The sequence below is a fragment of the Camarhynchus parvulus genome, chromosome 4, assembly GCF_901933205.1.
Source record: "Camarhynchus parvulus chromosome 4, STF_HiC, whole genome shotgun sequence".
Classification (NCBI taxonomy): Eukaryota; Metazoa; Chordata; class Aves; order Passeriformes; family Thraupidae; genus Camarhynchus; species Camarhynchus parvulus.
Window position 1 is genome coordinate 46597927 of NC_044574.1, and position 13651 is coordinate 46611577.

General features: G+C 37.6%; 1 protein-coding gene across 1 annotated transcript in view; it reads left to right on the forward strand.

Moving 5' to 3' along the window:
• The window catches only part of SGMS2 (sphingomyelin synthase 2), a 34373-nt gene extending 25018 nt beyond the window's left edge, over positions 1-9355 (forward strand). The window contains exons 4-6 of the mRNA XM_030948427.1: positions 124-277; positions 2870-3036; positions 4022-9355. Coding sequence (XP_030804287.1) covers positions 124-277; positions 2870-3036; positions 4022-4225 — 525 coding nt within the window. The 3' untranslated portion in view covers positions 4226-9355. The remainder of the gene's footprint in view (positions 1-123; positions 278-2869; positions 3037-4021) is intronic.
• Positions 9356-13651: the final 4296 nt, after the last annotated feature.

Genomic DNA, 13651 nt, shown 5'->3' on the forward strand with positions numbered 1-13651 from the left:
AATATGTGAAAGAAACCTGAAGAAAATTAAGATAATTTGTCCTTTTATCCCTGTCTCCCTGACTCTACATGTGTTTGGGCAAGAAGTTTGAGTCACTTATGATACTTCTTTCTGGTGTTCTAGTTGAACGGAGACTCTCAGGCAAAAGTTCAGAGAATCCTGCGACTGATTTCTGGTGGTGGTCTATCCATAACTGGATCCCACATCCTGTGTGGAGACTTCCTGTTTAGTGGACACACTGTAGTATTAACGCTGGTCTATCTGTTCATCAAAGAGTGTAAGTGATTGTACTTCAATGCACTTTCTTGTTCATATTCATTGTACGGGGAAAACTACTGCCCTCCAGAAGTTGTGTGAGTTGTACACAGACTGTATTTATATGGGTTTGAGACACAAATTGAGTGGAAATGGAACTGTGGCTCTGTAATAAAATAATAAAATGGTTAAGGTTGGGAGGGACCACTGTAGGTTATCTACCCCAACCTTTCTGCTCAAGCAGATTTCCATCGAGCACATTGCACAGGATTGCGTCCAGACAGTTCTTGAATATTTCCAGTGAGGGAGACTTCACATTGATGAGGTTTCCTCTCACACTCTAAGCAGGCCTGTTGTCCTATGTTGTTCCTCATAAGAGAGGTGCTCCAGTTTCCTAATCATCCTCATAGCCCTCCACTGGACTTGCTCCACATCTGTCTTGTACTAGGGAGCCTGGAACTCCAGATGTGCCTCACCGGACTGAGTAGAGGGTCAGGACTACCCCCATCAACTGCTGGCAATGATCTTACTAATACAGCCCTGGCTACTCTGCCCTTTTTGGCCATGAGGGTGCTGCTCATGGGCAGCATGGCCACCAGGACCCCCAGGTACTTCTTAGGAGAGCTGCTTTCCAGCAGGTTGGCCCCACCCTGTAGTGGTGCACCAGGTTCTTCTGGCCCAAGTGCAGGACCCTGAACCTGCCCTTGCTGAGTTTCAAAAGGTTCTGCCCATGCCCATTCCTCCAGTGTGTGAGATCTTCTGAAGGGCAGCACAGCACCACTCCTCTGAGCTTTGTATTCTCAGCCAACTTGCTGAGGATGAACTCTGTCCCTTCATCTAAGTTGTTGATGAGTAAGTTAAACAATACTGGGCCCAGTATGAACCTTTGGGTTGAGGTAGACTGTGCCACTGATTAAAAACCCTCCAAGCCCTGCCATTCATCCAGTTCAGTCCACCCTCACTAATTGTTCAGCCTTGAATGTGATAGACTCCAAATCACAGATTTGAGATGTTGTTCTTTGAATAGTATTTAAGATGCTGATTATAGTCTGATGATTCTTAGACTTAAGTCTAAGAATCATCATTGTTGGCCTTGTTTTGTCTCTATGTTGTATTTTAATGCTATTCACATACTCAGTTGTACCAGGAAGGATGAAGACAACCCAGTATTTTCTGGGCTAGTTTCTCCTGTCCTTTATATTATAAGGGATTGGTGCAATTTTATCATGCAAATTTTTGTAATAAGCTCTTTGACTGCTGCCTAATTGTTAGGCATATATTTCACTGAAATTGTGCTCTATAAATGAGAAATGCATAGCTTTCCTTTTTTTACCTCCCATATAATGATCAAAATGTTATCTGAACCAGGCCATAAGCCTATAATTGCACTGAATTAGAGGCTGCTTGTGGTGGTCCTTTTTGCTCTTTCAGTCACATGTCTTTGGTGTAAGATGCATTCTGAGATTTTTATATCTGGCTTAGTGGAGTTTTTGCTCTGTTCTTCTCTTCATTCCATACTCTGCCATTTTTTCTCTTATTCTCTGCACACCACATTTTTCACCAGAATAGTTATTCGTATTTTTAGCCTTGGTATGTCTGACTTTCTCAATGCTGTTTTCATCAACTTCTTGAGATTACTTGGCTTCTTATCTTAGATCTCCATCTACTGATTTTTTTTTTTATCTGCAGGGTTTTGGGGAGAGTTTAGAGAATATTTTTGACACTTGCATCAAAAAGTGGCACTGCAGTTATTGTTTTGCACAGGCCTCTGAGAGCCTACTGGGTAGGCTTGTTGAGATCAGTAACTTTTCTGCTGGTATTGTGTGAAAGTAAAGGCTGACCATTGCCCCACAAGGCAAGAGGTGCCAAAACCTCCCACTGTGAGTGAAATGAAGCCAGTTAGCCTGTCAGAAGTTATGAATGATCATTGTGACACTCAGGGCGTTAAAGAAATACAGGGAGCTTTTCCACTGAGGTGGCTGAAATGCATTTTGAATAGTTTTGTTCCCATTTATTAAATCTTTCATTTAAGAGTATAAATTCATATACTCTCCTTTTCTGTACAGTGTATTTTTTTTCACAGAGCTGAGGCTTCATGCAAATTAATTAAAACCTAAGAATTAAAATTAGTGTCTTTCTGTTTAATTTGTGGTCTCTGCTCAGGTTATATCAATTCTACAGACTTGAGTTTACTTGAATATAGACTGTGAAAAGAAAAGATTAAATACAACCAAGTTAAATAACCTAAGTGTATGTTTTACCTCAATTTTGTCTCTTCCTCTGCACCCTAAATCCTAGAAATTATTTAACTGGAAAACTTAATTTGACTAGAAAATGGGTGGCAGTGTTGTTTAGCTAACCCATCTTGTGCTCACTTTAAAAAGTAAGAACACCGCAGTAAGTTTGTGTGATTCATTATATAGATTCATACAAATCAAAATGGGATCTGTACCAGTGTGATAGCAGGGGATCTATACCAGTGTGATATGAGTTATGTTTTCAAATTTAGCGGCCTTAAATGAATTTTCTTATCTTTCCCCCTTGCTTTTGTGGATAGCTAGAATAACAGATGACTTTTTGCTGTGTTTTTCCCCATCACCTCCCTGTCTCACAGATTCACCACGTCATTTCTGGTGGTATCACTTAATCTGCTGGCTGATGAGTGCTGCTGGCATCATTTGTATCCTGGTTGCTCATGAACACTATACCGTAGATGTCATCATTGCCTACTATATCACCACTCGGCTCTTCTGGTGGTACCACTCCATGGCTAATGAAAAGGTGAGTGGCCTTCACAATCCATGTGTAGTCTGCATTTGTTACAATTGCCTGAAGGTCAAATCTTCTTAAATATTCTTAATCTCAGAATAAAAAGATGTTCCATATTGAAGTTTAATCAGAATGGGCAATAAGTTTCACTTCATTGTTATTTAAGTAAATAATATTAATTTGTCTTAAAAATATTTTTGAGCTTTTGAGGTTTTAATGCTGTAGTTGATGTATAGAATACCCCTTCTTTGTCTCAGCTTATGAGTAAACAGTAGTTGAGTAATAAAATTTCTGCATAACTGAAATTATCTAGACAGTCTCAAGCTGCATCAAGGGAAATATATGTTGGATATTAGGAAAAAGTTTTTCACACAAAGGATGGTAAAGTACTGGAATGGTCTGCCCAGGTAGGTGGTGGAGTCACCATCCCTGGATGTGTTTAAAAAAAGACTGGATGTGGCATTCAGTGCCATGGTTTAGTTGAGGTGCCAGGGAACAGGTTGGACTCAGTGATCTTGAAGGTCTCTTTGAACCTTGTGATTCTGTGACTCCTGCAATTCTAATGACAATTCTTGTGTAAATGTCGTTAAAGGTACACAGGTACACAGTTCAGAAGGTTGTTGCTGCTGTTGTTTCAACAACACTTTCAAGTAGAAGCATAGCTCTTAAGCCCATTTAGTCTAATTCTCAACTATTACTCATCAGTGGAAACATGACATGCCTGAAAGCACTCATACTGAAAAGTCTTGAGTGCTTTGTTGCCCCAAATTTTCCACTGCAACAAAGCATCTCTTTGTGGTAAAGATGCTCAGTTTGTAGCATGTATTTGGACTCTGATGTCTGTCTCAATTCTGTGTTTTTAGGCTAAATACTCAGTCTTTGCAGAAATGCATGCACATGCATTGCATTTTTGCTGTTGTCTTGACTCAGTGTAATTGATTATAAGCCTTTAAACTGACAGTTGCCTTTTCCTCTTTGCATGCTTGTGCCAATACAGACTTTAAAGGTGTCTTCGCAGACGAATTTTCTCTCTCGAGCATGGTGGTATCCAATATTTTATTTCTTCGAGAAGAATGTGCAAGGCTCTGTTCCTTGCAGTTTCTCCTGGCCAATATCTTGGCCTCCCAGCTGCTTCAAATCTTCATGCAAAAAGTATTCACGGGTTCAGAAGACAGGAGAGGACAATGAAAAATCTACCTGAAGAAAAGAAGGAAAGCATCTGCTCTGTTTTTTTCGTTTATTTTTTTTTTTTTACCAAAACATTAATGCTGTAACCAAAGTTCTTAAGAAGACTGTAACTGAAGAAGTGGACCAAGCTTCTGTGCAATTGATGGAAAGACAATTGTAGACACATATATTGCATTTCAGATCTTTTCTTCTCATCCGGCTGTACAGACCTATTCTACTCTTCAGTGCTAATGAAATGCACCGCTGATGGGATTTTTGTATTAAAGAAAAAAATGGAGCAGGATTGTGCTTTATTAATGAGATAGAGGTGCCAAAGACCACAGTAACACTTCCATTACTATCACTCATCCACAGAAGCACCCAAAAGTCTCCTCTTCAGAGCTCTGGAGTGCGTAAGGGCAAAAACATGCTAACTTGTAAAGGCACGACATTGGCGTATTGAGGTGTATAAAAAAATAACACAATTGTGGGAAGTGGTTTGTTGCATTATTCTTGCTAATGAAGGTAAGGCCTTTGTGTGACTGGTACAGCTGGAAGCAAGTCTGACTTTTTTACACACTGTGGGTATGAATATCTTAGGGCCCTAAAATACTACTTACCACCGTTAACTCCCATATATTCTACTGTATACCAATTTTTACATTTTTATTAGTAATTTTATATTTAAATAGTTGTGTTACCTGATGAATTTGCAATTCAAAACAGCTGCTAGCATCAGAGCTCAAGGAGCCTAAAATTTTATTTTTAGTAAGAGACACAATTTCAACATCTGAATCTTGAATTACAGCTGGCCTTGTATATATAGCTCTACAGTGCCTGTCAGTGTATATAGATGCAGACATACACAAAAGCACATACCTTAAACAAAATTACTTACTGGAAAGAGTAATCCTAGAGTTCTTGATGCAGGCAGAAGTTGTACAGCTCTCACCTGCTTAAGGAATGCAAGGCCAGGTCCAAAATGGGGCTACATTTAAAATAAACATTTTAATTTTAGTAGCAATCTCTTGCTGAAGCTGTTGTAGCAGGTTTGCTTGGGAGCCGTAGTTCTCCATTGAATTTCTTTGTCTTTTACCTCTTGACACATGTTTCTGTGACTTACTTTAAAAAAACAACCAAACAAAAAAGTTCTAAGATAAAATATCTACAACAGCAGCATTTCTTCAATTACAATGTAAAATAATTTCATATTAAATGACACTGTGGTAGACCTTAAAAATAGATTACCTTTTTTCCACAGGGCTGCAGTCCAGCTAAAATGGCTATCTAAACAAGTTGGCTGAGAATGGGGGAAACTACCATGGGGTGAACATGCAACAAAACCACAGATTAACAGCTACCTGTTTCTTGTTGGTTGATGTTGTTTTGTATTGTTGTGAAAGCCAAGTAGAAAATTAGCACACCATGTTTAGCCATTTATATTCTGTAATAATTTCTGCAGTTAACTCTATTATTTTCAGATATTCACTAAAACCTAATGAAAAGATAAAACTGCATTGTGTTGAGGTGATACTAATATAAACAAAATGCTGCATATTTTAAGAATGTCTTGAACTGAGTGACAAGTGTGAACACAATTTAAATAATGACAACTTGTTTTTAAAAAGTCCAGAGTTAAAGGTATAAAATGAAATACAGAGTATTCAAATATAATAATTTTCAGTTAAGGGGATCATTTCTCTGAGTTGTAAATGAGAATATTTTTGTGCATTTCAAATATTTTTGTGCATTATCAAAATAATACAATAAAAAGTGTTCCTTTCAATACATTTTTGGAAGAACTTAGTTAAGAAAGAAATTCTGCTGCAGTTTGGTTGTGTTATTTAAAATGAGTTTAGCAGCCTCTGATAATGTGCCCCTGAAGTTGTGTGTATATGGGCATATCTGTGCTTTCATTTACTTGCTTCTAGCAGACCTTGAACAGCTACAAAGCCAGTATCAAAAAACTTTTGGAAATCCTTTTTCTCTGTGATATAAATGAATCTGTTCAACACCAGTCAGTAGATCTCCCGAGATACTTGTTACATCAGTACTACTTCATAGATCATCTTTTTTAAAGCTAAAATCTAAGCTTTGTGATACCTTAAACATGGTCATGTTAATCCACTTGTAGTAATACTATCTTTTAGGAGTTATGAATGTATTTCATTAGTAGTCACTGTGCCTTGAAAGTAGTATGATGAAAAGCACTACCTAAGGAGCTTAAGCAGTGGTTTTCATCTGGTGGCTGAAAAATAAACACTTTGACAATGGGATTTCTGCAATAGATCTGCAAAGTAGGCTTTCTTCATGCAGGATGAGGTGTTTGGGGTTTTCTACACTTATTCCTGTCTCTTAAGGAAAAAAATGTGAAAATGATGGAATAGAACCAAGTAAAGACTCTGCTTTCATTTGGCTGCTGAATTTGATAGATACTTCTATGTAATACAACAGGAAAGTTTAACTAGCAGCTCTAGCTCAAAATACTTGATTCCTATTCTGGCTCAGTCCTCCCTTAAGTACTTAATATTTACCCATTGCAAGAAAGCTCTCCAGGGGGTATGTGTGTGTTTAATTAACAGAAAGCCCCAGTTTTCTATCCTCTCAATAGCTTTTAAGTGCTTTTACCAACTTGGATGGTATAGCTGTATTTGATGACTCTTTAGACCTATATGTAAGGTGATTAAATGGGGTAAGTAATGATATATTCTAGTTCTTACTGTTATAGTAATGTATCCAATATAAACCACAACTGCTATGTAAAAATTAATAACTGTAACGTCTTGGTGATCCTTGTATGCAAATACCATGAAGCTTAAAGTATAGTTCCATCATAAGAAGCAAGAGATTGCAGTAGGTAAAAAGGAGAAACTTGGACTTCCCTTAGGCCTACCATCAAGTGGTCAGTATATCTGGTCTGTATATGCCCAATACTTTGCAGTGTGTCACTAATTATTTTTTCCTAGTTACAGTAATATTTCTCAGATGTCACATGAGCTGCCCCTTTCCTGGGACTATAACATGCTCCTCTCGACTGAAGAGCATTTACATGTTGAACTTTACAGACACTTAATAAAAAAAAAAACCACTACATTTGTGCACCTATCAGTATGACTTAAATGCTGATAGGCTTTCTTAAAATGCCTAACATAAATTTAAATCTGGATTTTAAATGTTAACTTGAGCTTTTAAAGAAGTGTGCTGCTAAGTGGTCATGCTACAGATGCTTACTCCTAATGCCAGAAATTGTTAACATCTACTTGAAAGCACTGTAAATGGACACCTTTTTCGGTACGTGCTTAGCACTCCCGTGTGGACATGAATGGTACTAACTGTTAGTTATCCTTCACTGCTGTTTTCTTGGAAAGATCGCCACAGGTGGCGTAGTAGCAAAAATAGCTGTGCTAAACATTGCTATGAACCCTAGTACACGATTTGCTGCCCTCCTTAAAAAAAACTGGTTGGGAGAGAAGGAAACGAAAGAAAGTTTATGCTAAAACACACTACCTTCGTGTAATAGAGAAATAAAGCTCAGGAACAGAGACAGAACTGGGAAGTCTTAAAAGATATGAGAGACCATTCTCCTTATTGGATTATTGCAAATCTGCTTACTAGGGTCTTAAATCAGAATCTGTTCAATCTCTGGCTTTCTCTTATCAGTAGTATCTGGCTAGACAGTTTATCCTAAGTTGTTTGGTACTAGCCGAAATTCCTTTTCTCATTTCATTAGATGGGATTTACTGTTCTAGAGACAGATCCATTAGCTTCAGTGCAAGGTGAAGTCTTTCCCATGTACTTTAAATGAACTTTCCCGTGGCTCTATGCTACTTTTTACGTTTGCTTGCAGGATTCTTTTCTGTGTTAGTGGGGTTTTGGTTTTGTTGGTTTGTTGTGGGTTTTTTTTTTTTTTTCCAATGCATAAACCTTGAATCTTAAAGATTCATGGGCTTGTTTTGAAAATGGGTCCAAGCTGCCATATGGACTAGAACCATTTTGCCTTACTGGCAGATGTAATAGTTGTAAAACTCTATTGTCATTTTGATATTTTCACAATATACATGTTTTATACTTACCTAGAACTCTTTGCATGGGCACACAAAATTAGAGTGATGCTATGAGATTGATTTTACAATGCCTGGAATAGAACACTTCAATACAGAAGTGTTTAATGTCTTAAATTCAGTTACTGAGAATAGGGATCTTAAAAGTAAATACTCCTATTAGGCATCATTCAAATAGGTATTGCTGCTTAAGTACGCATGAGAAAAATATCCTAGCATGCCCCTAGTATGCTTACAAGTAAGCCTTCATGGGCCACTCTATGATGCATCTTAGAATCCAGAGAGAAGTGCTGTGAAACAAAGGCATTTGTTGCAGTATTTATAAGGAAAAGCAAAGAAGATGAAAACACTGAAGTAGATAGTGATCATATATTGCTTTCTGCGTGAAATTGAGCTTAAACTACACCTAACTTGTAAGAAGTGTAGATTTAAATTGTGTAATAGTTGTGAAAAAAAACCCTATAAGGAAGCAGCAGTATTAAGCACATCATTCTGTGGTACAGCTGTGTGTCTGTGCTGGCTCTCATCCGTAATTTACAACATAAAAACAAAACCCAACCCAGTGATAAATGCTTGGAGATTAAAGTACTTAAATATTATTAGCAGTCTTTTATAAGTTGTTCCTACAAGCTGTCACTAATAGTTTCTAAAACAAGAACAAAGTGCTGCAATGCTTAAAACATACTGAAGCTTTTTTCTAGTTGGCTTCAGTTTCCATGGATTTAACCATAAGATTAAATCTTATTAACCTAGAAAGCAACACATGAGGATGTCAGGCTGGATACGGGTAGCTGATGTATTTCAAGGAAACTTTCCAGTTTTGAACTCATCTTTCCTAACTAAACACTCAATGCCTGAATGATTTTTAAAGATGAAGTAACAATACTGTGCAGTCTCTGATGTGTATATGAAATACTGGTGTTGAGGATTCCTTCTTTCTACTGTAAGTCAGTGATTAAAAACCCACAAAGGTTGGAGTTGTTTTCAGTGAAAATTTTTTAATTGCAAAGGACTTGGAGTTGAGCAAATAGCTAGCTGGTTTTTTTCTGTGGCACTTGGCTGTGTACTAACCTTTAAGATGCAAACTAGGAAGGAGGAGAGGGCAGGCCACTTCTTATTGGGAGGAGCAGTGTGTTACATTTTGAATAAAAATTAGATTGGCTGCATGTTACATGCAGTCTTATCTGTACTACAGTTGAAAAAAGATGCTGTATTATACTATTATAGTTATTGTTTGCACTTTTTAAAATGATTCTGTAGTGGTTGACCCAGTCCTTTTACTGGATGACGAGTGAGTATTTTTGTCTTTTACTTGCTGTCTGTATGGTGAAATATAACTGGTTTTTGTTCTGGTAAATGTCAATGAAAAAATTGCAGATCCCTTGGATACAGTACCTAAGGTGTTTTAGGGCGTCTGTGCATGGGTTTCTTCTAGGAGAAATATTCTTCTTTCAAGCTGTGCCTAAAAAAATAATAATGTTAGCTCTTGCCTTTTCTCTCAGCATAATATGATCTTTAGGAGGTTAGCATTTGTGACACTACAAAGAATTACTACAGAAGAATCTCCTTTGTGCCAAATGAGTTCAATTTTCACAAAGTATCTTTGAACTATGTTTGAAGATGACTTTTGGGTTTGTTTTTTTTTTTTTTAATTAAGAGAAAAAGTGGTCAGAAATGAGTCTGAAATAAAAGCATCTCAAGCAGTTGGGGTCAGGCACCATGCAGGCCACATGGGTGTGGGAAGGGTTTCTCTGGCATAAGCAATATTGGATTAAGTACGCAGCAGCTTCCTAGGAAGGCAAACCAGGCTGTACTTGTACAGTGCAGATGGCTGGGAGCCATCTCTACCTGTCCTTTTGAGCTTCTTTTGGACTGACAGAGCAGTGCTAAAGGTGGCAATAGTTAAAAAGTGAAGGTCACTTACAAATCAAAATTATAAATGGGTGAAAAGGCAGATCCCTGTAAAACCACTTATCAGAGAGCTGCATTCCAATTCAATGGAGCATACAATTGTGTGTTACTTCAGGTGTGTGAGTTGTATTTAAGATGAATGGGACTGTTTGCTTTCTACTTTTTTTTTATTAAAGGTGGCAGGTGTGCTGAGAATACCAAGAGGAAATTTATCTCCCTGCTTACTTTTACCTCTGCCATTGAAGTGTTTGTGCGTGAACCTTAAACAATATTACTGAACTCCAACCCCTCTTTACATTTGGAGTAACTTAACAGTGCTTTGTTACTTCTGTAAAAACTGGGTTTGCATTCCACTTGTTTCAGTTTGTTGCCACTCAAAATGCTGCTTATGCTGAAGCCTGTGCTGCTTTAGACTCCTAACTACATCTGCTTCTACTAATTGCATTGTCTAAATGGCTCAGTACAGAAGAGTAGAATTTACATTTGACAAGGCTTCATAATTAATCCTAAAGCCAAAGGCATTCTTGTCAGACACATCTTTGCGCAATTTATACTTGATAATAATTTCAAGTTTTGGAACCTAACATGCTAGGACATACTTCTTTTCCCTCAGGAATCAATTCTTGCTTCTTCAATGTTTAGCACATTTGTTTGTGTTTATTTTCATGATTCAAGAGAGCGTATGTGAGATGTGAAAAAGGTTCTGCTGGTTTTTGAGGTCAGGGTTGTACCAAGGAACCTGAAAGTAAAAGCAGAAATAATGGTTTGATGGTTCTGGTTCTCATGTTTTCCTTGTGACTTTGAAAGCTCTCAAGACTTCCCTAAAAACAGCACAGGGCCTCACTTTGGCTGCAACATGGTTTCATCCTTGTCAGCTGACAGCTTTTCTTGCAGGACTTCTCCTAGGTTGGATCCTAGGTATCCATAGCTCTTTATGTCAATTGGAGCTGTATATCCAACCTTGGAAAAACTAGGCAAGAAAAGGCATTGGCTGCTGAGGAGCCCTCCAAGGTAGTATGAGAAAGCTGTAATGCGTGCATGATAAGATGGCATTGTTCTGTAGCTTCAGGGTCCAGTTCTGCAAACACCATGCAGCAGACTACTGCAATAACAAACTGAGAAACCTTTGGTGCTCTAGTTTCTACTGATCTTTGCAAATTGGGTGTCATTTTCATAGAAATTCTTCACAATTAGCAAGAGTTGGCTTTTATGTTGTAAAACTTTCAGGATGACACTTTATAACTGATACTTTGTCAGGTAACTGAGTATTATGGTTTTCTGTATATGTGCAAGAGATACTAGAGCTAGAGTTGTGATTTGTGCTGCAATCTGTTCACTGTGTTAAAACAACCCAAACCAAAACCAACTATTGCACTAGCTGTACTTTAAAAAAAAAAGCAATAATGGGAGCATCTTGCAGCTTTTCCCTCCAGAGGTGCTGTCTGTCATGGTCACTTCACTGTCTGTCACTTTACCAACTGTGAATTTGGTAAAACATGTTGAAGAAATTGTCCTATGTGTTTTACTTATTTACTTGGCACATACAAGTTGAAATTTTTTATTGTCAGCCTGTGTACTAATGAATACAGGTGGACTATTTACATAACCACCCACATATTTAAAAATCAAAAACCTTATATCTATTTATGGTGCTAATAATCTCAAATATTACAAAGAGCTGTTATTCTCTTATTAAACATGAACAGTAAGAAAAGCTGGTGTGACACCTTTCAATAAAATAAAATTTCTCTACATTTTAAGCCTGTTCCAAATGCTTTTTATATAAACACAACACTTTTCTATTTCTGTTTTATATAAAAATGGCAAAAATAGTATTTTAATGCAGGAAAACATTAGGAGTGTATGTTGTTCTAAATTACATGTCAAATTCTAAATTTTCATACATTTAGGATAGCAAATCTTCTGAAACTGTCTAAAATACAAGAATTTCACTAGGTAGGATTAAGGGACAGGCTGGTAGTTTAAACAAAATAATTCTCTGGCTTCATCATCACTGTTGAAGCCTTGGGGACAGAGGGAGAGGATGTGAAATGGACAAAGCTTTATTAGGAGGTCACTGATTATATAGTGTAGATGTATATTTTGCTAAAACTTAAAAAAACCCCAAACAACTTGTGATGGATATGACCATGTAGCTGTCTAAAGAACAGAAGTGAAACAATATAATTGTCAAGGCAGTCCACAGTAGGACATTATAAAAACATGTGAAAGAACCTTAAACTAGATTGTTTAGGTAGTGAAACAACAAAGTAATCTTCTAGCTTTGTTTGAAAGCTTCACAAGCAACTTTTTCTTAAGATGAAAAACTATCTTGTGCCTTCTGTTGCAGAAGTTATTGTTGCCTTCCCCCCTGCCTTTAGTTGTGATTTTATTGTATATAATGGACAGCACACTTCCAGATCTTTCCAAGAGGCATTTTTGGGCAGCAGTACCTACACTTTCTATCCACAGAGAATACAGAGCCTTTAGTTCTTGTTAAAGGCCCTTACTTGTGAGCTTACAGTTGTGAAGTATCTGCCTGTGACAGGTGTGGCAGTCCTGCTGGAGTCAGCTCCTAGATGAGCATGATGCCCTTAATTCTTCTGGACACATGAACGTGCAGAGTGGGTGCCGTGCCCGGGTGCACTGGTGGCACTGCAGCACACCCCTCTGCTCTGAAAGGGTTGTACCCCAAGCTGCTATGCTTCATATACCAGAATAAATTCTCTTTTATCACTTCTACTAGTACTTCCAGAAGTAAATGGGCTTCTCTAGGATCTATTTGATGGAACTTCTATATTGGTGCAAAGAATAGTCCATGTTTAGAGTAACTTAATTTAAAGCAGAAACAAGCCCACCATGTAGGATAAAACCAGGGCTGGGTGGGGTTTTTGTTGTGTGAAGGTGGGTAGTCTGGTAATAATAGTCTGCATTGTCTTCCTACTTGTCTCCGTGCCTGCTTTTATAGTAGAACCCTTGGAAAAGCCAAAGATTGAACAAATTAATCAATAATAGTCCTAAGCCACATTGAAATATAATTTTCCTGTCTTAATTACAAGATGCTTCAGAGAAAATGGATTGTATTTTTTTAATTTACAAAAAGAGTGCAATACTTACAGAAATATTAAGAGGCGAATGGCTGCATATTTCAATGCCCTGCGAAAACAAAACCTTTATGAGCATGTGACATGCACTTCACTAAAACTGGGGTTTTTTAGCTTTAGCTGCTGTTTTACAGAAACATGTCTCAGTGTACTAGTGTAACTCAGAATTTTCAAATACTTTCAATGTGCTTTTGACAAGGAGAGTGTTTTTATGAATAAAGTGCCTGTGGAAGTAAAAATCCAAAAGTTGCATGCAAGCTCAAATAAAGCATATAAAACCACAGCCCATACTTGAAGAGAATGGGTGCTAAATCAGCAGCTGCAGAGAACAGCTGGTCAACAGTCCTAAGCATTGATAGTGTTCAAAGATTAAGTTTGAGCAAA